Source organism: Nerophis lumbriciformis, linkage group LG03 (assembly GCF_033978685.3).
Source record: "Nerophis lumbriciformis linkage group LG03, RoL_Nlum_v2.1, whole genome shotgun sequence".
NCBI classification, from domain to species: Eukaryota; Metazoa; Chordata; class Actinopteri; order Syngnathiformes; family Syngnathidae; genus Nerophis; species Nerophis lumbriciformis.
In genome coordinates this window covers 51,642,429-51,668,810 of record NC_084550.2, presented here as the reverse complement: position 1 = coordinate 51,668,810, position 26,382 = coordinate 51,642,429, and the positions used below count along the sequence as shown (strand labels likewise).

The 26,382-nt window shown below is 40.9% G+C and overlaps 1 protein-coding gene across 2 annotated transcripts in view; it reads left to right on the top strand.

Annotated features, from left to right (window-relative positions):
- The window catches only part of errfi1a (ERBB receptor feedback inhibitor 1a), an 82,689-nt gene that overhangs the window by 1,369 nt on the left and 54,938 nt on the right, over positions 1 to 26,382 (top strand). For both annotated transcript variants that reach the window (XR_012050331.1, XM_061938855.2), the window contains exon 2: positions 14,972 to 15,033. Coding sequence is in view for 1 of the 2 variants with exons in the window: in XM_061938855.2 (XP_061794839.2) it covers positions 14,980 to 15,033 (54 nt within the window). In the remaining variant the exon portion in view is untranslated. The remainder of the gene's footprint in view (positions 1 to 14,971; positions 15,034 to 26,382) is intronic.

The following is a 26,382-nucleotide window of genomic DNA, read 5'->3' as shown; positions in this document are numbered from 1 at the left end:
GGTATGCCAAGGGGTACGTGAGATTTTTTTAAAAAAGGTCTGTCAAAAAGAACTGTGAAAATGCAATATTCAGTGTTGACAGCTAGATTTTTGAGGACATGTTCCATAAATATTGATGTTAAAGATTTCTTTTTTTGTGAAGAAATGTTTAGAATTAAGATGGATCTCTATTACAATCCCCAAAGAGGGCACTTTAAGTTGATGATTACTTCTATGTGTAGAAATCTTTATTTATAATTGAATCACTTGTTTATTTTTTCAACAAGTTTTTAGTTATTTTTATATCTTTTTTCCCCCAAATAGTTCAAGAAAGACCACAACAAATGAGCAATATTTTGCACTGTTATACAATTTAATAAATCAGAAACTGATGACATAGTGCTGTATTATACTTCTTTATCTCTTTTTTTTTTTTCAAACCAAAAATACTTTGCTCTGATTAGGGCAGGGGTCGGCAACCCAAAATGTTGAAAGAGCCATATTGGACCAAAAATACAAAAACAAATCTGTCTGGAGCCGCAACAAATTAAAAGTCATATTACATACAGATAGTGTGTCATGAGATATACATTGAATTAAGAGGACTTAAAGGAAACTAAATGACCTCAAATATACCTACAAATGAGGCATAATGATGCAATATGTACATATAGCTAGCCTAAATAGCATGTTAGCATCGATTAGCTTGCAGTCATGCAGTGACCAAATATGTCTGATTCGCACTCCACACAAGTCAATAACGTCAACAAAACTCACCTTTGTGCATTCACGCACAACGTTAAAAGTTTGGTGGACAAAATGAGACAGAAAAAGAAGTGGCATAAAACACGTCCTAGAAAGTCGGAGAAAGTTATACATGTAAACAAACTAAGGTGAGTTCAAGGACCGCCAAAATTAGTAGGACAAAACGGCACTCGCCAAATCAGTGAAGCATGTTTAATATAAACAGTGTGCTTTATAACAATTAGGGAGGTTTGTGTCATGTTTGTCCTCCTACAGAAACCATATTAAAACAAAAACTTTTTTTTTTCCCCCTCATCTTTTTCCATTTTTCATACATTTTTGAAAAAGCTCCAGAGAGCCACTAGGGCGGCGCTAAAGAGCCGCATGCGGCTCTAGAGCCGCGGGTTGCCGACCCCCGGATTAGGGGGTACTTGAATTAAAAAAAATGTTCACAGGGGGTACATCACTGAAAAAAGGTTGAGAACCACTGGGCTAGAGTAAACAAATGAGTTTTAAGATGGGACTTAAATGCTTCTAAATAGTAGAAAGGCAGGTAAACACATACACATATAGACTGATATATTAAAAATATATAACAATACAGGAGGAAGTGTGCATGGATTGTAATGTACTCCATTAATACTCTTTGATTATAATTATAATTTGGAAGTGTTTTCAATGGCGGAGTGTGTGCCTAACAAGGAATCTTCCTGTTTTGCAACCCAGACAGGACACGGTGTTCCTGCACTTGTCAACAATGGTGTCCAAATAGTACACATCCGTTTATTTTTTATTTTTTATGAATGGCTCCCAGCAGCACAACAAAAGGCAGGGATCGCTCGCCGTGGAACAAAATGTGAGCTTCAAAGAGGAAGTATTTCGACATCCCTTCATAATGGGAGTAACACCCGTCCTCCAAGAGAAGTGTGTCCCCTGTCCCTAAAACCGTCCACCAGCTGAAGCGCATGAGTCAAGCTTTTGTGGCCGCGGTGGGTGGCTTCTCTTGTGTGACTAGTCCCTGAACCATCCCTCTCGCAAACTCCCTTTTTTTTTTTTTTTTCCATCTGAATCATCAGGCCAATTTAGCTGACAAATGCTCGGTCCTCACAAAGCGGCCCCTGGCTTTTCGGCAGTTGTTATCACCAATACTACACCGGCTCGGAAACAATAGGACGTGGCGCTGTTTGCCAAGTTCCAGCTGTGTCACATGAGGGATCAGCATGACGTGACGTGGACACGTGCCCGTGCAAACACGAAAGGCCGGTAGACAACAGGGAGTGGTGTACGAGCAAGGTGCAGGGCCGGCGGGTCTAGAGCCTTTCTTTGTGTCTTTCCCCAATAATGCATCCACTTCTCCGCTGTTTGTCGTGCTCTCAGAACAACCGTTAGTTGAGATGCAAAACAGCGTCAAAGCTCTTTTTAGTCCGTGTTCTAGGAATATGCAGTTTGTTATAATTATCTTGTAGTTACTCCAATTACCTTTGATTGAATGATCCTTAATCTAAAAATACTTAGAGGCCGTGTTTCATTCTTTGTCCATATGTACTTCTTTTTTTTTTTTCTGAATTATGGCCAAAAACTATCAGTGCAAAGTTTGGCGCCATGCCACGGCCACGTCTTACGGCGCAGGAACAATATGTTTATCATTGCTGTAACGCAGTGTTTTTCAACCTTTTTTGAGCCCAGGCACATTTTTGTCATTGAAAAAATGTGGAGGCACGCCACCAGCAGTAAACATAAAAACATTAAAGGGGAACATTATCACCAGACCTATGTAAGCGTCAATATATACCTTGATGTTGCAGAAAAAAGACCATATATTTTTTTAACCGATTTCCGAACTCTAAATCGGTGAATTTAGACGAATTAAACGCCTTTCTATTATTCGCTCTCGTCGGTGTGTTGTCGGAGGGTGTAACAACACGAACAGGGACAGATTCAAGTTGCACCAGTGGCCCAAAGATGCGAAAGTGGCAAGAAATTGGACGAAATTTGCTCAAAACACGAGGGTGTGGGGAAAGCCGACGAAATGGTCAGTCGTTTGTTCCGCACACTTTACCGACGAAAGCTATGCTACGACAGAGATGGCAAAAATGTGTGGATATCCTGCGACACTCAAAGCAGATGCATTTTCAATGATAAAGACCCTAGCTTCCCTGGCCTGCTAACATCAACTCCAAAACTGGACAGATCAGCTTTCAGAAAAAAGAGAGCGGATGAGGGTATGTCTACAGAATATATTAATTGATGAAAACTTTATTCATTACTCGCGGTTTTACTTAAATTATTATACATAAACTGTGTTTACCAATAATTTAGCTTAAAAACATTTTTTTTCAATCATTCGAGTACATTCGGGTAGTCTTGTGTAATGCAGTATTTTGTGTCTATTTAGGTATGGTTAACCTGAGTGCTGAAATCGTGGAAAAATATATGTTCTTAGCGCACCTGAAATGGGCTGTCTGCACTCTCAAAGTGCATGTTGTTGCCAAATGTATTTCATATGCTGTAAACCTAGTTCATAGTTGTTAGTTTCCTTTAATGCCAAACAAACACATACCAATCGTTGGTTAGAAGGCGATCGCCAAATTCGTCCTCGCTTTCTCCCGTGTCGCTGGCTGTCGTGTCGTTTTCGTCGTTTTCGCTTGCATACGGTTCAAACCGATATGGCTCAATAGCTTCAGTTTCTTCTTCAATTTCGTTTTCGCTACCTGCCTCCACACTACAACCATCCGTTTCAATACATGCGTAATCTGTTGAATCGCTTAAGCCGCTGAAATCCCAGTCTGAATCCGAGCTAATGTCGCTATAGCTTGCTGCTCTAACCGCCATGTTTGTTTGTATTGGCATCACTATGTGACGTCACAGGAAAATGGACGGGTGTATATAACGATGGTTAAAATCAGGCACTTTGAAGATTTTTTTAGGGATATTGCGTGATGGGTAAAATTTTGAAAAAAACTTGGAAAAATAAAATAAGCCACTGGGAACTGATTTTTAATGGTTTTAACCCTTCTGAAATTGTGATAATGTTCTTCTTTAAACTCAGCAGCTGATATTGACAATAAAAAGTTGTTCTCGCAAGTTTTGGATAAGAATTCAAACCATAACCAAGCATGCACGACTATAGCTCTTGTCTCAAAGTACTGTCACATCACGCTGTGACTTATTTGGGGGTTTTTGGTGTCTTCCCGTGTGTAGTGTTTTAGTTCTTGTCTTGCACTCTTATTTTGGTGGTTTTTCCTGTTTTGTTGGTATTTTCCTGTAGAAGTTTCATGTCTTCTGTACATTGTTGATTGTCATGTCATGTTCGGATGTAACTTGTGGACGCCGTCTGCTCCACACGCCGTAAGTCTTTGCTGTCGTCCAGCATTCTGTTTTTGTTTACTTTGCAACCAGTTCAGTTTTAGTTTCGTTTTGCATAGCCTTCCCCAAGCTTCAATGCCTTTTCCTTAGCGGCACTCGCTTTTTGTTTATTTTTGGTTTAAGCATTAGATACCTTTTTACCTGCACGCTGTCGTCTGCATATTGTGATCACAACAAACCATGTTTCCGACATCTACAAAGCAATTAGCTACCGGCTGCCACCTACTGATATGGAAGAGTACAACATGGTTACCGTATTTTTCGGACTATAAGTCGCAGTTTTTTTTTATAGTTTGGCCGGGCTCCTGTGCGACTTATATATGTTTTTTCCCTTCTTTATTATGCATTTTCGGCAGGTGCGACTTATACTCCGGTGCGACTTATACTCCGAAAAATACGGTACTCTGCCGCATTCTAGACAGCACCGACACTCAACAACGGCACATTTGCAGATTATTATTACTGGTTTGCAAAAAATATTTTTAACCCAAATAGGCGAAATTACATATTCTCCCACAGCACACCAGCCTGTATCTCACGCCGCGGCACAGTGGTTGAAAAACACTACTGTAACGTATTATTTCCGCGTCTCCCTATGTCTAGCGTTAAAAGATTACAGTTGGTACAAAATGCGGCTGCTAGACTTTTGACAAGAACAAGAAAGTTTGATCACATTACGCCTATACTGGCTCACCTGCACATGCTTCCTGTGCACTTAAGATGCGACTTTAAGGTTTTACTACTTACGTATAAAATACTACATGGTCTAGCTCCATCCTATCTTGCCGATTGTATTGTACCATATGTCCCGGCAAGAAATCTGCGTTCAAAGAACTCCGGCTTATTAGTGATTCCCAGAGCCCCAAAAAAAGTCTGCGGGCTATAGAGTGTTTTCTATTCGGGCTCCAGTACTATGGAATGCCCTCCCGGTAACAATTAGAGATGCTACCTTAGTAGAAGCATTTAAGTCCCATCTTAAAACTCATTTGTATACTCTAGCCTTTAAATAGACCCCCCTTTAAGACCAGTTGATCTGCCGTTTCTTTTCTTTTCTCCTCTGCCCCCCTCTCCCTTGTGGATGGGGGGGCACAGGTCCGGTAGTCATGGATGAAGTGCGGTCTGTCCAGAGTGCATTGGTTGGGGACATCTCTGCGCTACTGACCCGTCTCCGCTCGGGATGGTCTCCTGCTGGCCCCACTATGGACTGAACTCTCACTATTATGTTAGATCCACTACGGACTGGACTTTCACAATATTATGCTAGACCAGTGGTTCTTAACCTGGGTTCAATCGAACCCTAGGGGTTCGGTATGTCGGCCTCAGGGTGTTATGATCCGCTGCCCGGATCATATTCTGTTTGTTTTCAAGTCTCTTGTGTTTTCAGCACCTCTTGAGTTTGTTTGTTTCTGTTGCCATGACGGCAGATTACAGTCACCTGCCTCTGGTTAGTGTTCCGGACGCGCACCTGTTGCCCGGGCACTAATCAGAGGGCTATTTAGTTTATGCGCTGGCCTCATTCGGTCTGTTGGTCTTGTTTGCTCCCATGCAACAAGTTACGCTCTTGGTTTCGCTCATAGTCTGCATTTTTGATATTAGCATCTTTTTGCTACCCCTTTTGTTTTCCGTGCCGTGGGCACCGCGCAGCATATTTTGTTCTACAACTAGAATAAATCATTTATTCTCACCTGCAAACCGCTTCCTGACATCCCTCTGCATCTTGAAAAGACGACCTCCGGCATCACAATGCCACGCAAGCGTAACACAGGGGTTCGGTGGAGCCTCCGCCGCGGAGGTCAAGACACACCCGACTCATCGTGTAAATAAAAACTTCTCCCCATCGGCGTATTACGGATACGGCAACAGCAGAAGTCAGACTGATTTGCAGGTGTGTAATTTGTTGTGAGTTCATGCACTGTGTTGGTTTTGTTCTTTGAACAAGGTGATGTTCATGCACGGTTCATTTTGTGCACCCGTAAAAAAATTTGAGAAAAATAACATTTTATTTTTCATTAAGAAGGGTTCGGTGAATGCGCATATGAAACTGGTGGGGTTCGGTACCTCCAACAAGGTTAAGAACCACTGTGCTAGACCCACTCGACGTCCATTGCATCCGGTCTCCCCTAGAGGGGGTGGGGAGTCACCCACATCTGCGGTCCTCTCCAAGGTTTCTCATAGTCATTCACATTGACATCCCACTGAGTTGTGAGTTTTACCTTGCCCTTATGTGGGCTCTGAACCGAAGATGTCGTCGTGGCTTGTGCAGCCCTTTGAGACACTTGTGATTTAGGGCTATATGAATAAACATTGATTGATTGATTGATTGATTGATATGTGACATGAAGTGAATTGTAGCGCTTTTCTCAAGTGACTCAAAGCGCTTTACATTGTGAAACCCAATATCTAAGTAACATTTTTAAACCAGTGTGGGTGGCACTGGGAGCAGGTGGGTAAAGTGTCTTGCCCAAGGACACAACGGCAGTGACTAGGATGGCGGAAGTGGGGATCGAACCTGGAACCCTGAAGTTCTCATCTCTCATCGGCGGTCACTCGAACGAGTATGACATACTTGCCAACCTTGAGACCTCCGATTTCGGGAGGTGGGGGGGGCGTGTTCGGGGGTGGGGCGGGGCGTGGTTGGGGGCGTGGTTAAGAGGGGAGGAGTATATTGACAGCTAGAATTCACCAAGTCAAGTATTTCAAATATATATATATATATATATATATATATATATATATATATATATATATATATATATCTCCTGAAAATATGCAAACAAAACTGTGTTTAGATAATTGATACTTCAAACTTGCATAAATATAACATGAATATAATATAACTTGGCTTCTGAAAGCTTCAAAATGTAATGAATAAAATGCTAAAGTTGTTGATAAACAAGCAATTATTTTAATAAATAAATATGGTCATTTTAAATGAATTATTATGATAATTTAAAATTAATTATTTCAAATATGTTTATTTTAATGTACCGGTATAATTCTATGGCTGGATGTAATAAGGAGTCAGAAAAAATACAAATAAAAATACAATTAATTTTGATGCTTTTTGCAAAATATAGTAGCAAAATATAGTAAAAATGTATTTAGTTTTTAAAAAAAAATTAATAAATATATTTATTTTTAGGTAAGATAAACATAATAATACAATTTATCTCTAGTCTGGATGATTTAGTTCTTGTCACCCTGTTGTCCTCCTGTAGTGAAAAAAGGCTGTCCTCACTCAGGTCCGCATGGAGCTGGAGAGGGCGTGGCCTCCAGCTCCGGCTGAAAATTGGGAGATTTTCGGGAGAATATTTGTCCCGGGAGGTTTTCGGGTGAGGCGCTGAATTTCGGGAGTCTCCCGGAAAATTCGGGAGGGTTGGCAAGTATGGAGTATGACGATCCTCCTGGTAGGGGTGTATCCCTTTATGGAGGATGCCTGTGCGTGACTTTGTTTAACGTGGGGAGACTGGTGCACAGACAGTCGCCACACGATCCTTGACAGATCCGGGTCAGGGTCAGGTGGCATGGAGTCCAAGACGACTGGAGACCCTTTTCTGCTGCAGCCTTCTTCCGCCATCGCAGCCGCTGTGGTAGTTCTTAAATCTGCCTGCTCCGACGTTTAGGTCTTCACCGTATCCCTGGCTAGGGGGCAGTCAGGTACTAGGCCTTTTCCAAGGGCCACCTGGGGTAACAGTAGTAAAGGGGTTAACCTCCTAGTGCCCCAAGACCCCCATAGAGGAGCCTCCACTGCCGGATGTACTTTAACGTCATGCCCAGGACACATGGTCACTCTACCAACCGAGCTATACCGCCCGGTATAGCGGTATAGCCTAATATCATGGGGATCGCTCGCTGTCGAACAAAATGTGAGCTTCAAAGAGGAAGTGTCTTGCCCGAGGACACAACGGCAGTGACTAGGATGGCCTGCAACCTTGAAGTTTCGTGCATGTCAGGGGCCTCAAAAAAGCATCTAAATATATGGAAGAAAAAACACAGTATTTTCAATAAGGCCCTTGCGGTGCCCTGCATTGCTCCGCTGCTCGGGCCCTTATATTAATAATTAAAGCTGCGAGCAGCATTGAACGGGCCCTTGCATCAGTTGCACCGCGGGGTTCATGACGCTTGCAGTCACATCCTTTCCGATACCCTGACCCACTACCAAAAATCGGCGCATGTTTAAGAAAATTTGACGGTAATCATTTTCCACCACGAGGTGGCGATACAGGCACTACGACAGTTATGCAGTTGCATCCCACCCAACACCCTGATCCACCATCGAACATTTCCGGAAAATCAAAGCATGTGGAATAAACTAAAAACTGTTATGAGTTTTCACCACAAGGGGGCAATATTGGCAACACTGTAGCGAAGCAGTTGCGTCCCACCCAACACCCTGATCCACCATCGAAAATTTCCGGAAAATAGGAGCATGTGGAATGAAGGAAAAACTGTTATGATTTTTCACCACAAGGGGGCGATATTGGCAACACTGTAGCGATACAGTTGCGTCCCACCCATCGTCCTAAGTAAGGAAGTAAAAACTGTTTCACCACAAGGGGGCGACATAGGCGCCATCACAATGATGTGGTTGCATCCCACCCAATACTCCGACCCACCATTAGAAATTTCTGGAAGATTGGAGTTAATGTAAGGAAGTTATGACTAATTCGTAAATAAAATCAAAATACAATGATTTGCAAATCCTTTTCAACTTATATTCAATTGAATAGACTGCAAATGTAGGAACTGAGAAACTTTTCTTTTTTTTTTGCAAATAATCATTAACTGAGAATTTAATGGCAGCAACACACAGCAAAAAAACACACAGGGGCATTTTTACCACTGTGTTACATAGCCTTTCCTTTTGACAACACTCAGTAAACGTATGGGAACTGAGGAGACCAATTTTTGAAGCTTTTCAGGTGGAATTCTTTCCCATTCTTGCTTGATGTACAGCTTAAGTTGTTCAACAGTCCGGGGACTACAGACAGGCCAGTCTAGTACCCGTACTCTTTTACTATGAAGCCACGCTGTTGTAACACGTGGCTTGGCATTGTCTTGCTGAAATAAGCAGGGGCGTCCATGAAAAAGACGCTGCTTGGATGGCAACATATGTTGCTCCAAAACCCTGTATGTACCTTTCAGCATTAATGGTGCCTTCACAGATGTGTAAGTTACCCATGCCTTGGGCACTAATACACCCCCATACCATCACAGATGCTAGCTTTTCAACTTTGTGCCTATAACAATCTGGATGGTTCTTTTATTCTTTGTTGCGGAAGACACCACGTCCACAGTTTCCAAAAACAATTTGAAATGTAGACTCGTCGGACCACAGAACACTTTTCCACTTTGCATCAGTCCATCTTAGATGAGCTCGAACACAGCGGAGCCGGCAGTGTTTCTGGGTGTTGTTGATAAATGGCTTTGGCTTTGCATAGTATAGTTTTAACTTGCACTTACAGATGTAGCGACAAAGTATAGTTACTGACAGTGGTTTTCTGAAGTGATCCTGAGCCCATGTGGTGATATCCTTTTCACACTGATGTCGCTTTTTAAAGCAGTACCCAATGTTACGTGCAGTGATTTCTCCAGATTCTCTGAACTTTTGATGATATTACAGACCGTAGATGGTGAAATCCCCTAAATTCCTTGCAATAGCTCATTGAGAAATGTTGTACTTAAACTGTTCGACAATTTGCTCACGCATTTGTTCACAATTTGGTGACCCACACCCCATTTCCATTTCTTGATCTTGTCTTTTCAGTGTATTCAATTGAATATAAGTTGAAAAGGATTTGCAAATCATTGTATTTTGTTTTTTATGTACGATTTACACAACGTGCCAACTTCACAGGTTTTGGGGTTTATAGTTTACCACCATAAGGGGGCGATTGCCAGTTGCGTCCCACCATCGAAAAAAAACAGAAAGATAGGACCTTGTGGAAGGAAGTTATGATTTTTAATCTCTAATGTTACTGTCTCTTTATGCCTACAAGTATCTTCCCCCTATTCTTGTGCTTGACTGGGAGCAACATCAGTACTGTCATAAGATAATGTAGCCATGGCGAAAAAGAGGTCACATGTCACCAGGCTATAAATAGTGAGAACAGGATGAATTCATTAATTTTTTTTTTTTTTTGTAAATGTTCATAATCCACGTAAAGACGTGTCATAAGTGTTTTTATGGTTTTAAATCACATTAAAGTGACTTGATAATATTATTATCTGTGGCTCAATACAGTGATTTGATACACGTATGATGTGTACATTATACTTAAAATCAGAGCACACTTACATGGAGGAGAACGTCGTTTTAATCGCCCGTGTCTGTCATAAGGCGCACGCAAGCCTCGTCCGCCGCTGGAAGAAATGAAAGCAAAACTCGTAAGTAAATAAAGTCACGTCCTGGCGTTAAATAGGGTTTAAAACACACCTGGGCAAATTAAGGCTTTTCAATCTGGCCCGCCAGACATTCCTAAATAATTTTTTTTAGATCTTTAAGATGGAAACTGTAGCTGCCATCATGATGTGCAGTGATGTTTTCAAATTACCGAAAGTCTTGAACTATACAAAGTATTTCAATGATTGGAATCTGCGCTTTTGCATGAAATACTAGTTACTATGGTAATCTAATTAGTTACTATGGTCATCTAAGTCACAGCAACTCAGATGAGGCACCAAGCAGTGTGGGTGGGGAGTGTTTCCAGAGCGGCCAGCCTGAAATGCGGGTGTCAGGGACAGACGCGGAAGGAGATTTTCACAACAAAGTTCTAAAGCATAGTGATATATCAGATTTTAGGTGGTTTTTTTTTTTTTACCCTTCGCGTTCATATTTCACTATTTGTTGCATTTTTGTTGCGTTTGACTTGATTGTAAAATATGTGGATGAGAGAGTAGGGGGTGACGTTCATATGTTGTCAATATTCAGTGTTTTATCCTTCATAGTTAATATTGTAAATCCCACATTCTTTATTTTCATGTACATTCTGGGTGTCTCATTAAGTAAAAAAATGTAAAATTCCATTCCATTTATAAGGCGATCTGTCATAACGTTTTTAGCATTCAATCAGACATTATTGTGGGGTTTTGTATTAGTGTTACTAAAAATCAGATATACCGGCGCCCAGACACAGCTCAATTTTTGTTTCATCTGACCACAGAACATTCCTCCGGAAGGTCTTATCTTTGTCCATGTGATGTCAGATGAAACAAAAGTATAGCTGTTTGGCCACAATACCCAGCAATATGTTTGGAGGAGAAAAGGTGAGGCCTTTAATCGCAGGAACACCATTCCTACCGTCAAGCATGGTGGTGGTAGTATTACGCTATGGGCCTGTTTTGCTGCCAATGGAACTGGTGCTTTACAGAGAGTAAATAAGACAATAAAAAATGAGGATTATGAGAGATGTCCGATAATGGCTTTTTTGCCGAAATCCGATATTCCGATATTGTCCAACTCTTAATTTCCGATTCCGATATCAACCGATACCGATATATACAGTCCTGGAATTAACACATTTTTATTCCTAATTTTGTTGTGATGCCCCGCTGGATGCATTAAACAATGTAACAAGGTTTTCCAAAATAAATCAACTCAAGTAATGGAAAAAAATGCCAACATGGCACTGCCATGTTTATTATTGAAGTCACAAAGTGCATTCTTTTTTTTAACATGCCTAAAAACAGCAGCTTGAAATTTGGGACATGCTCTCCCTGAGCATGAGGAGGTTGAGGTGGGTGGGGTTGAGGTTGGGGCGGGGTATAGGGGGTAGCAGGGGATGTATATCGTAGCGTCCCGGAAGAGTTAGTGCTGCAAGGGGTTCTGAGTATTTGTTCTGTTGTGTTTATGGTGTGTTACGGTGCGGATGTTCTCCCGAAATGTGTTTGTCATTCTTGTTTGGTGTGGGTTCACAGTGTGGTGCATATTTGTAACAGTGTTAAAGTTGTTTATACGGCCACCCTCAGTGTGACCTGTATGGCTGTTGACCAAGTATGCTTTGCATTCACTTGTGTGTGTGAAAAGCCGTAGATATTATGTGACTGGGCCGGCACGCAAAGGCAGTGTCTTTAAGGTTTATTGGCGCTCTGTACTTCTCCCTACGTCCGTGTACACAGCGGCGTTTTAAAAAGTCATACATTTTACTTTTTGAAACCAATACCGATAATTTTGAAACCGATACCGATAATTTCCGATATTACATTTTAAAGCATTTATCGGCCGATATTATCGGACATCTCTAAGGATTACCTCCAAATTCTTCAGGACAACCTAAAATCATCAGCCCGGAGGTTGTGTCTTGGGCGCAGTTGTGTGTTCCAACAGGACAATGACCTCAAACACACGTCAAAAGTGATAAAGGAATGGCTAAATCAGGCTAGAATTAAGGTTTTAGAATGGCCTTCCCAAAAGTCATGACTTAAACGTGTGGACAATGCTGAAGAAACAAGTCCATGTCAAAAAATCAACAAATGTAGCTGAACTGCACCAATTTTGTCAAGAGAAGTGGTCAAAAACTCAACCAGAAGCTTGTGGATGGCTACCAAAAGCGCCTCATTGCAGTAAAACTTGCCAAGGGACATGTAACCAAATATTAACATTGCTGTATGTATACTTTTGACCCAGCAGATTTGGTCACATTTTCACTAGATCCATAATAAATTCATAAAAGAACCAAACTTCATGAGTGTTTTTTATGACCAACAAGTATGTGCTCCAATCACTCTATCACAAAAAAATAAGAGTTGTAGAAATAATTGGAAACTCAAGACAGCCACGACATTATGTGCTTTACAAATGCATGTAAACTTTTGACCTTGTATCTTTATAATCATGTTTGAATTTAAAGGCCTACTGAAACCCACTACTACCGACCACGCAGTCTGATAGTTTATATATCAATGATGAAATCTTAACATTGCAACACATGCCTATACGGCCGGGTTAGCTTACTAAAGTGCAATTTTAAATTTTGCGCGAAATATCCTGCTGAAAACGTCTCGGTATGATGACGTCAGCGTGTGACGTCGCGGATTGTAGAGGACACTTTGGGACAGCATGGTGGCCAGTTATTAAGTCGTCTGTTTTTATCGCAAAATTCCACAGTATTCTGGACATCTGTGTTGGTGAATCTTTTGCAGTTTGTTCAATGAACAATGGAGACAGCAAAGAAGAAAGCTGTAGGTGGGAAGCGGTGTATTGCGGCAGGTGTTGTGCCGGATAACGCACCCCCGCCGTAGAATGCACCCCCTGACTGTTGTGCCGGATAACACAGCCGGTGTTTCATTGTTTACATTCCCGGAAGATGACAGTCAAGCTTTACCATTGGCCTGTGGAGAACTGGGACAACAGAGACTCTTACCAGGAGGACTTTGAGTTGGATACGCAGACACGGTACCGTGAGTACGCATGCAGCTGCGGCTTCCAAACATTTGATCGCTCGCCCGTACGTGCGTGCCGCTATGTGCATGTCACGTACGTAACTTTGGGGAAATATATGTGCTGTATGAACTTTGGGGAGGTGAACAGTACTTTGGGCTGTGGGATTGAGTGTGTTGTGCAGGTGTTTGAGTTGTATTGGCGGGTTATATGGACGGGAGGGGGGAGGTGTTTGTTATGCGGGATTAATTTGTGGCATATTAAATATAAGCCTGGTTGTGTTGTGGCTAATAGAGTATATATATGTCTTGTGTTTATTTACTGTTTTAGTCATTCCCAGCTGAATATCAGGTCCCACCCGCCTCTCACAGCATCTTCCCTATCTGAATCGCTCCCACTGTCCCCTAGTCCTTCACTCTCACTCTCCTCATTCACAAATCTTTCATCCTCGCTCAAATTAATGGGGAAATCGTCGCTTTCTCGGTCCGAATCGTTCTCGCTGCTGGTGGCCATGATTGTAAACAATGTGCAGATGTGAGGAGCTCCACAACCTGTGACGTCACGTTACTCGTCTGCTACTTCCGGTACAGGCAGGGCTTTTTTATCAGCGACCAAAAGTTGCGAACTTTATCGTCGATGTTCTCTACTAAATCCTTTCAGCAAAAATATGGCAATATCGCGAAATGATCAAGTATGACACATAGAATGGACCTGCTATCCCAGTTTAAATAAGAAAATCGCATTTCAGTAGGCCTTTAATAAAGAGATTATTTACAGTAATAATTAGAAAAAATAATAAATGAATCACTTGACAGCACAAACCGTTGTGTTTATTTGTTTTGGGAAAGGTGGCTGTTATTACTACTAACCGGCGCCTTATTAAACTCCTTCACTTGAGGAACTCCTTTAAGAACAACAACCTCAGAGTCTGAGTTGAGGCTATATTCCTCCCACCAGTTTCCTCATGTATCCAGTCAGTCACACTAAATTATGTTCATTCAAAGTAGGGAAACCTTCACATAAGATGGATTTTTTTTTTTGTTCCCCGAAACACTATTAGGCAAGAAGACCAAAATAATTGTTGCTTTCTGTTGTATTCATTAGTGGGATCTCTTTGATGAAAAGTCCAATAGAAAACAGTACATGCCATGTTCTTTAGTCAGACTTTTAGTAGACTTTTTGGTAGGACAACAAAGTTTCTCTGTGGTGGACAGATGCATTCTGGACAGGAAAGAAGTCTAACAAGGCAACCGATGTGTCAAAATATGTTTCAACCACTTTGACATGAGTCCCTATTTAAAGGCAGTCCTTCAGCGGAGGCAAGTGTGAGGTCAGGAGGACACGTATGTGCGTGTGATATCTCTTAGAGAAGTGTAAAACGACACTTGTTTCCTGTGCGGTGGATATCTCCAAAGGTTTCCACTGTTTGGATTGGCTCGATGAATTCTTTGTGAGAACTTTTATGTGTTTGTTATTTGAACAGACTTTTTTTTTTTTTTACAGGTGACCTGATGTCTGTATACACAACCAAGGGTTTTTTTTGTTCTGTTTTACTTGACAAAGAGGTAAGAACTGCTTCAGAAACACCTCCCACACGCCTTCAGACTCCAGGGGCCCCTGCAATGTTTGGTCTGGGGCGTCAGGGCCGATTTACTTTGACCACAACAGTGAGTAGGCGACGTCGTCTCCAGATGATGACATAACCTGACATTTTTCCTGTCTTTGCATTGGTTAAACACAAATGTAAATGTGCAGTAATCTTACCTAGTCCTAGACTAGACTATGGCCCATGTTTTAAACCAGGGATGTCAAACTTGTTTTTGTTGAGGGCCACATCGCCGTTATGGCTGCCATCAGAGGGCAGCTTGTAACTGAATTTTCTGGATTTCATTATTAATTATATACATTGTTTGAAGTAGGGTGTTGATTTTACTGTAAAAACTTTACATTTATAAAATATTACTGTAAAATAGTGTTTTTTTTTAATTCATTTTTTACAAAATTTTTTGGTAAATGGAAAAACAGTATGTGGAGGGGGGCGTGGTCTGCGGGCCTGCCGCAGTGTGGAAGGACTGGCTTCGAAGTCAGTGGTAGGTGAGTAGATTGCCCACCTGGGGAATTTGTTATCTAATCACCTGTCGCCCTAATTAGGGGGGGGGGGTTGGAGCGAGAGAGAGAGAGACACGCGCCCAGAGCCGAACGTATATTGCTGGAAAGCAAGCCAAATAAAAGACTTGTACTGTATACCGGGCTCCCGAAGATCTGTCGGCTAGGAGAACCCACACAAGAGGGTAACCTCCACACAGTACCACTGTTTTTTTGGGGTGGTTTTACGGAAAAAAACTGGCAGCTTATTTGCCAGAATTTATGTGTTTGGTTTTTACAACATTATATTGTTAATGGAAAAACAGTACAAGTTATTTTATTATTATGATTGTTTTCTACCGGGAAAACAAATGTACTGTCTTTCCATTCAAAGTAAAACACCGTTAAAAAAACAAAAAACAAAAAACAAAAAAAATATTTTACAGTCAGAAACTGGCGGCTCAGTCAACAGAATTTTAACGCAAAAAAAACAATACCGTATTTTTCGGATTGTAAGTCGCAGCTTTTTTCACAGTTTGGCCGGTGGTGCGACTTATACTCAAGAGCATAAGCGTGAAATTATTAACACATTACCGTAAAATATCAAATACAATTATTTAGCTCATTCACGTAAGAGACTAGACTTATAAGATTTCATGGGATTTAGCAATTAGGAGTGACAGATTGTTTGGTAAACGTATAGCATGTTCTATATGTTATAGTTATTTGAATGACTCTTACCATAATATGTTACGTTAACATACCAGGCATGTTCTCAGTTGGTTATTTATGCCTCATATAACGTACACTTATTTAGCCTGTTGTTCACTATTCTTTATTTATTTTAAATTGCCTTTCAAATGTCTATTCTTGGTGTTGGCTTTTATCAAATACATTTTCCCAAAAAATGTGACTTACATATGTTTTTTTCCTTCTTTATTATGCATTTTCGGCAGGTGCGACTTATACTCCGGAGCGACTTATACTCCGAAAAATACGGTAGTCTTTTTTTTCTTCTTCAATTTACAGTAATATGCTGTAAAGAGCAAAGTAAAATGTATTGTCATTTTTATTAATTTGATGGGTAGTTTGCTGTCAAGTTAAGTATTTTTATTTAGACAAAAACATGTTTGTATTAAACTGTAATATTTGTTGCAATATTGGATACTATTAAAGTTTAAAAGGTATGCAATTTCAAGCAGTACATATATTTTTTTCTGTCAAAATTAAAAAAATCTAATAATTTTAGTGAGAAAATGTTGAGTACTTTATTGACACATAACATTTCCAGGTGTTTTCGGGCCAGATTAAATTATGTCGCGGGCCAGATCTGGCCCCCGGGCCTTGGATTTGACACCGGTGTTTTAAACCCTAAAGCCTCCCCGGCTTTTCTCACTACATGATTTAAAAACAATCCGCATGGCACTGATAACCCATAATTTTTCTACTCAGCCGAAATAATTGCAGCCCTTTTTTTAAAACTTGATACTTTGTTCTTTCTGCGAGCTACGCTTACAAAGCAGCCATGATGACGCAAGTCCCTTGTTCTTTTATCCCGGGAGACAATAATTAAGTTAATACACCAGGATGGTGTATTCCATGCCTGAAAGCAGATAATTATTATGAAAAATGTGTGGATTGAAACCGGCTTTGTTGTCAAAATTATGCACCCGTGAAATAAGAGTGGAGCCATGTCTGTTCTGTGAGGCTGGTCGACATACAATTAATTCCTTTTAGTGAAAAAAGGCCGTCAAAAAATCTTTTATGTACATACAAGAAATGTTTTAAGTGACATTTGTTGACACTCAGTTAAGGACTTGAGTGAGATACCATACCAACTTTATTTATAAAACCCTTTAAAAACAACCACAGTTGAAGAACAAAAGGCTGTACACTACAAAGAAATAGAGGCAAAGGACGGACTAAAAAATTAAATTTAAAACAGAAGTAAAATACACATTGAAAAAGCAAATACAAATTACCCTAAGAACAATTTGTTAGATAAAAATCAGTTTAAAAGTTAAAAACAGTTAAAAATGGGTTTTTAAAGGGGAACATTATCACAATTTCAGAAGGGTTAAAACCATTAAAAATCAGTTCCCAGTGGCTTATTTTATTTTTTGAAGTTTTTTTCAAAATTTTACCCATCACGCAATATCCCTAAAAAAAGCTTCAAAGTGCCTGATTTTAACCATCGTTATATACACCCGTCCATTTTCCTGTGACGTCACACAGTGATGCCAATACAAACAAACATGGCGGATAGAACAGCAAGATATAGCGACATTAGCTCGGATTCAGACTCGGATTTCAGCGGCTTAAGCGATTCAACAGATTACGCATGTATTGAAACGGATGGTTGTAGTGTGGAGGCAGGTAGCGAAAACGAAATTGAAGAAGAAACTGAAGCTATTGAGCCATATCGGTTTGAACCGTATGCAAGCGAAACCGACGAAAACGACACGACAGCCAGCGACACGGGAGAAAGCGAGGATGAATTCGGCGATCGCCTTCTAACCAACGATTGGTATGTGTTTGTTTGGCATTAAAGGAAACTAACAACTAGGAACTAGGTTTACAGCATATGAAATACATTTGGCAACAACTTGCACTTTGAGAGTGCAGACAGCCCATTTCAGGCGCGCTAAGAACATATATTTTTCCACGATTTCAGCACTCAGGTTAACCATACCTAAATAGACACAAAATACTGCATTACACAAGATTACCCGAATGTACTCGAATGATTGAAAAAAATAAATGTTTTTAAGCTAAATTATTGGTAAACACAGTTTATGTATAATCATTTACGTAAAACCGCGAGTAATGAATAACGTTTTCATCAATTAGTATATTCTGTAGACTTACCCTCATCCGCTCTCTTTTTTCTGAAAGCTGATCTGTCCAGTTTTGGAGTTGATGTCAGCAGGCCAGGGAAGCTAGGGTCAATATTCTTCTCTTGATCATCTTCGGTGGCATAAGGGACGGTAGAAGCGGTGTGAGCCAAGACATCCAGGGGGTTTAGCTCGCTCGTCTGCGGGAACAAACTGCCGCCATTGCTTGCCGTGCTACCGAGGCCCTTTGCCCCTGAATATTTCACACACTCCGGCAGATTCAATGGGGTTCTGGCGGCAGATTTCTTTGACTTTATCGTTGGAAATGCATCTGCTTTGAGTGTCGCAGGATATCCACACATTTTTGCCAGCATCTCTGTCATAGCATAGCTTTCGTCGGTAAAGTGTGCGGAACAAACGACTGACCATTTCGTCGGCTTTCCCCACACCCTCGTATTTTGAACAAATTTCGTCCAATTTCCTGCGACTTTCGCATCTTTGGGCCACTGGTGCAACTTGAATCCGTCCCTGTTCGTGTTGTTACACCCTCAGACAACACACCGACGAAAGTGAGAAAATGGCGGATTGCTTCCCGATGTGACGTCACGTTGTGACGTCATCGCTCCGAGAGCGAATACTAGAAAGGCGTTTAATTCGCCAAAATTCACCCATTTAGAGTTTGGAAATCGGTTAAAAAAATATATGGTCTTTTTTCTGCAACATCAAGGTATATATTGACGCTTACATAGGTCTGGTGATAATGTTCCCCTTTAAGGGAGAACTTCCCTTTTTTGGAATTTGGTCTATCATTCACAATGCTTATCTAAGACAAAAACACATGTCTGTCATGATCTGTGGTCTGGATTATGTTTAGTTATTTTTTGTTAGTTTTTTGACTCTTTTAGTTCCTGTTTGCGCTCCCTTGTTTGTTTTAGTTTCCATGACGACTTATGATTTTCACCTGTCTCTTGCGTTCGTGTATGTGTATATACATACATACGTACATACATACACATCAGTGACGGGCAGTCACTAGAGGCAGGTGAGGCGGGGCCTCACCTGCCATCATGGAAAGAAAAAAAATGTAAAAAGAAAAAAAATTAATTAAATGGTTATATGTATCCAGTGATTATACTATAGAGTTATTTTCCATTTAACTTCACCAGTTTTAGATTATTTTTTATTCAAAATCGCTGAATTTTCACATTCGCCGTTCAAATACTGAGAAGAGACGGTGCGGTGAACAGCAGCCAGTTGAGGCACGTCACTCAGTGCCTCAACATGGATTCCGGACTCGGCTAACTGCTGGCCTGCTGTGCAGTGAGACTGTATTGCTATATGAATTATATTATACATTTCCATAGTTTAGTTAGCTGAGGTATATAATGTACAGTGTATTTTGTCAACAACTGTATGTGTGTAACGTATTTCTTGTGCTGAGCGATCATAAAACGGCTGCAAAAGATGCACTGGCTGAGGCTCCAGTAACCCCGCCTCCTGCACCCTCGCCGTAGAATTGTTATATCAACTAAAGCCCACACTTAAACTTTCCACGTGCAAGATTGAATCTATTTAAAAAAGTTATTTCATAAGAAGCCAAAAAGTGCAAAAACAATAATGTTGGTGTTGGAGGAGTTGTGAATGACTGCAGGGCCACAACATTAGGTACACCTGCAGACTGCAGGTGTATCTAATTCACAACTCCTCCAACACGAACATTATTGTTTTTGCACTTTTTGGCTTCTTATTAAATAACTTTTGTAACCTATTTTCATGGGCTTTTCTCTTTGTGATGTTAAGTTCCTGTTATGCGCTGTTATACAGTATATGCCTTGAGCTCTTATTTTGAAGGCGCTAAGAGCGGAAGTGATGTGACACGGAGTGGAGCGGAGGTTTTTGAAAGAAGGTAAATAAAGTGGTCCTCGTGTAAACTGGAGCCTCCGTGTTTGTTATTTTGTAGTTTCATACAGTATAGGCGACATTTATAAACCCTCGGTTACACTTTTTTAAATAGATTCAATCTTGTACGTGGAAAGTTTAAGTGAGGGCTTTAGTTGTGGACTTCATTTATAAGTAAAGGTAAGACCATAATAACGTTTTTTTTATTAAATGTGCTTTTTTGTGTGCTACAGTTTGTATGTGTAAAGTTAAAGTTAAGTTAAAGTACCAATGATTGTCACACACACACGAGGTGTAATGAAATTTGTCGTCTGCATTTGACCCATCCCCTTGATCACCCCCTGGGAGGTGAGGGGAGCAGTGGGCAGCAGCGGCGCCGCGCCCGGGAATCATTTTTGGTGATTTAACCCCCAATTCCAACCCTTGATGCTGAGTGCCAAGCAGGGAAGAATGCTGGTATGAGCTTTTAAACATAACCCGTTAACTGCTGCCAATCAAATGGTGAATAAGATACTCTTTAGGGTTCATATGTTTGTAAATCTGACTGTGATGAAGTCAGTGCATCACCAGCCATCAACCTCATCGCACGTCACTGATACACATATATGTATAGAAACATAGGCATTAGAATACATGATTAAGTCAGCTGTGGCTGCTTTTTCAGGCTTCTGATTGGACCAAACGAACATGACAGATGGTATACATATTTTTATAAAAACTCCACTAATGTGGATAGACATAAATAAAATGGCCTCAGTCTGTTCTGAAATTGTACGACCCTTTGGTTGTACGTGTTTGGAGGTTCCACTTTGTTGTAAAGTGGATGGTGGCTTACTGATTAATCAAGCATACAGCTATTAATTAGTATGTGACCTCAGGCTTCAACAGCCCTCTAACTCCATAGACTAAAGTGCTCATTACAGCCCACGCTTTGTTCTCTGGACCGTTGTATTTGGTCTCAAATGTATGCACCTGCACAGCTTTTCTTGTTGGGATGGAAAATGGGCACTGGACCTCATCGTTAAGATAACCAGTGAAGTAGACCATTTCTGTTTCAGGGCATTGAGGAGGGGAACAACGCATCAGGTAGGTTGCCCGAGGCCATTACCCCGTGTTTAAATGGAACAAAAAGCCCTCTGACACTGCGCATAGTCTGGCCCGAGTGATTCAGTCCACGTCATCTTGGTGAATGCGCTCACACGGGCAAACATGTGGATGTACTCAGTTGACTGAGTGTAGCTCGTTGATGGATTTACAGTCGTGGTCAAAAGTTGACATACACTTGTAAAAAACATAATGTCATGGCTGTCTTGAGTTTCCAATAATTTCTACAACTCTTATTTTTTTGTGATAGAGTGATTGGAGCACATACTTGTTGGTCACAAAAAACATTCATGAAGTTTGGTTCTTTTATGAATTTATTATGGGTCTACTGAAAATGTGAGCAAATCTGCTGGGTCAAAAGTATACATACAGCAATGTTAATATTTGGTTACATGTCCCTTGGCAAGTTTCACTGCAATAAGGCACTTTTGGTGGCCATCCACAAGCTTCTGGTTGAATTTTTGACCACTCCTCTTTACAAAAATGGCACAGTTCAGCTAAATTTGTTGGTTTTCTGACATGGACTTGTTTCTTGGTCTTATCTTTGTCCATGTGATGTCAGATGAAACAAAATATTAGCTGTTTGGCCACAATACCCAGCAATATGTTTGGAGGAGAAAAAGGTGAGGCCTTTAATCCCAGAACACCATTCCTACCGCCAAGCATGGTGGTGGTAGTATAATGCGCTGGGCCTGTTTTGCTGCCAATAGAACTGGTGCTTTACAGAGAGTAAACGGGACAATGGAAAAGGAGGATTACCTCCAACTTCTTCAGGACAGCCTAAAATCATCAGTTGGGTGTTCAAACAGGACAATGACCCCAAACACACGTCAAAAGTGGTAAAGGAATGGCTAAATCAGGCTGGGATTAAGGTTTTAGAATGGTCTTCTCAAAGTCCTGACTTAAACGTGTGGATAATGCTGAAGAAACAAGTCCATGTCAGAAAACCAACACATTTAGCTGAACTGCACCAATTTTGTCAAGAGGAGTGGTCAAAAATTCAACCAGAAGCTTGTGGATGGCTACCAAAAGCGCCTTATTGCAGTGAAACTTGCCAAGGGACATGTAACCAAATATTAACATTGCTGTATGTATACTTTTGACCCAGCAGATTTGCTCACATTTTCAGTAGACCCATAATAAATTCATAAAAGAACCAAACTTCATGAATGTTTTTTGTGACCAACAAGTATGTGCTCCAATCACTCTATCACAAAAAAATAAGAGTTGTAGAAATGATTGGAAACTCAAGACAGCTATGACATCATGTTCTTTACAAGTGTATGTCAACTTTTGACTACGACTGTATACTAAACCACATCAACAAGCCATGCCAAACCTGCTGATCTCCTTGTTGGACATCTGAAAACTTTATCAGTGCCTCAAAGGGTGCTCTGATGTGTGCTTTCAGCATCACCCATGAGTCACTCATGACCAGTAAACCGAGGGAGGGTTGACCTCCCCCAGGAATCGCTTGTTGCCGAAGATGAATAGATTTTGACATTAGGTCATCTTTCAACTCTTTGCCCCGTAGACTACTTCAAGAGCGCCGGAAGCCTGGGATAGTCATTGGCCAGGTGCCAGAAACTCCTGTTTTGGCGGTTTCGGAGCTCAGTCCAGAAAATATCTGTCCCCGTCAGGGCTGACTAATGGCTGAAAGATGTTTGCGGCGCTCCGTGTTAGCTGTGGGAAAAAGTGCCAGGAAACAGGGCATATTTAGAGCGGTTCCTCTGCACACTCGCAGCTGGAGCTGCATGACGTTGTCCTTCGCACCACAGCTGTCATTTTCACAGCTTCTCCCCAGACGTCAGACACCAGAGGGAGGGCTTGTGGTTGTAGGGCTGGTGGAATTCCATGTTCCCATGCTCTTTAGTGCAATGATTACGAGGTGAATTCAGAGAAACACACACACACACACTCGATGATTACTAACTTTGATCCGCGAGATGTGCTCGCCAGCAACACCCCCGGCCCTACGTCTCGGAGACTCAACACACCCTGCCATCGTCAACAAGGCGGACTGGCTGGCTTGGTCCAACCCATTGGCCGCGCTCCGCATAACAATGTGGAGGCATGATGCAACCACCGCTCTTGATTATATTGCTCACTGGAAGAGTTGTTTTGTAAGGCACTTCACACTCAAATCCCCTCACTTCCCATAAGCCCTCGCTAATGGAGGAAGTGATTAAGAAGCAAAGCATCTCAAGAAGCTCCCTGCTCTTACGCTCGGGTGAGAAACGACTGCCTCGTCATTGAGATTTGTCATTTGTTTCCATGGGGGAAGGAAGGAAACTGTGTGTGTGTGTGTGTGTGTGTGTGTGTGTGTGTGTGTGTGTGTGGCGGACAAAACCACAATAAAGCAGTGATACACTGCAATGTGTCATTCCCAGCACACCTGCACCACTTAGATGCACATAGCGACTACTGGATGAGACATATAAGGACATGAACTCTGTGAAATAAATGGCAGACTCGCCGCGTCCGTCAAGCATTTGTCTGCCAGAGCGGGCATTTAAAATAGGCATTTTCTGGAATAGAGCTAATAAATTATCAGTAGGTGTGGACTAGGGTTGTACGGTATACCGGTATTAGTATAGTACCGCGATACTAATGAATCATATTCGGTAGTATACCGCCTCTGAAAAGTACCCCCCATCGTCGTCGTGTCATTGCTGGTTTACGAGCAGACGAGCATGTTCGGCAGCGCACAACCACTGAGTACTTACAAGCAGACACAGCGTGTACACAGAAAAGGGGAGAACGGACACATTTTGGCTTAAAAACTGACGATAAAGGTGAAGTTATAACACTGAAACCAGGAAGAGGTGCTTTAAGACATGGCTAATGTCCATCCGCAATCGGCAGTGTTTTAGCTAGTTCTAAATCACTAATCCTCGCCTCCATGGCGACAAATAAAGTACGTTTCTTACAAGTATCTTCCCTGCAGGAATAGCTAAACATGCTTCACTACACACCGTAGCCATACTTGCCAACCTTGAGACCTCCGAATTCGGAAGATGGGGGCGGCGGGGTGGAGTTGGGGGTGGGGAGGGGGGGCGGGGTTGTGGGGGGCGGGGTTGTGGGGGGCGGGGTTTTGTGGTAGCGGGGGTGTATATTGCAGCGTCCCAGAAGAGTTAGTGCTGCAAGAGGTTCTGGGTATTTGTTCTGTTGTGTTTATAGACTTAGACTTAGACTTCCTTTTTATTGTCATTCAAATTTGAACTTTACAGCACAGATAAGAACAAAATTTCGTTACATAAGCCATACTTGCCAACCTTGAGACCTCAGATTTCGGGAGGTAGGTGGGGGCGGGGGGCGTGGTTAAGAGGGGAGGAGTATATTTACAGCTAGAATTATTATTTCATGTACATATATATATATATATCCCTTAAAACAAGTAAAAGACTCTAACATAAAATCAGCTTAGTGAGAAGAATTATCTTATCAGACAGAAAATAGGCAAATATCACCCTTATTTGAGATATTTAATCTTACTTAGATTTCAGTTTTTGCAGTGTAGTAGACTCCACCATCACTACACTGCAAAAAGTCAGTGTTCAAAAACAAGAAAAAAAAAAATACAAAAGTTATGGGGTATTTTATTTGAACTAAGCAAAAAGCAAAAAATATCTGCCAATAGAACAAGAACATTTGGCTTGTCAAGACTTTCCAAAACAAGTACAATTAGCTAACCTCAATTAACCCAAAAATACTTTAAAATAAGTATATTCTCACTAATAACAAGTGCACTTTTCTTGGTAGAAAAAAAAGAGACCTTTTTGCTCAATATGTTGAAAAATATTCTTAAATTAAGTAAATGCTAGTGCCATTATCCTGACATAATGATATGCGCTCCGTATTACATTTCTTGAAACCAGCAAACTTATACTAAAAACTAATTTATTGTTCTTAATGGAAAGGCAACAAGGCAACCGCTTGTTACTCTCTGGGTTTCCTAGCCGCTCAGGCAAATCATATGGTCTAAAAATGCATTTTTCCATCGATAACATGACATCATCGCGCCAAGTGCGTGCTCTTTCAGTCAATTAGTGCGCATATATGCAGCCCGGCCCCCGTCCAAAATTTTTTTAATTGTAATTTTGAGGAATTTATCTGAATGTGCATGAACTATTTCTGTTCAAAATTGTTTGAAATGTTAAATGTTTAAATATTAACTGTCAGTTTACTGTACTGTGCCAACTGTACTACTATATGAGTACCGGTACGTGTTTTCTATTGTTTCATTGACAATGAAACAGCAAAGTCAATTTGGCTGTCATCTGTTTTAATTATGAGACACAAATGTGTCAAAATCATAATTTTTTTTTTCATGCTTGAAATAAGAAATGATTACTTTAAAAAAGTAGTTTTATACTTGTGAGTGTTGATGACACAGCTTTGCAACAGTTGATATTCTAGTTTCAAGCATGTTTTACTCAATATAGGTCATAACATCTCAGCAACAAGCTGGAATATCTTACTGAGATCATTTAGGACCAAAACACTTAAAACAAATAAAACACTCTAACATAAAATCTGCTTAGTGAGAAGAATGATCTTATCAGACGGAAAATAAGCAAATATCACCCTTTTTTGAGATATTTAATCTTACTTAGATTTCAGTTTTTGCAGTGCAGGTTTGACGTCACCTTATAGCTGAGCTTGCTTATGTCTTTCTATCAGTGTGGACTTTGCTCTTGGGCTGAATATGCATGCAATGTAATTACCTCGGCAGGCTGGGGCAATCAATGCTCTGACCTGCATAGTGAATAAATCATTGACACTCCACCCTGACCACAAAAAAAAAAAAAAAAGTCAAATTCCTTCCCGTGAGTGCAAACTTAAAAGTTATCCTTTTTTTATTTATTTATTATTTTTGACAAGCTGTGTGTGAGTCACAATGAGTAATTCTTCTCAAAATCGATCTTATCTCACTCCTCGACTCATGTTGAAGGAACTTCCTATGAGTGATGACAAGAGGTGACAATTACA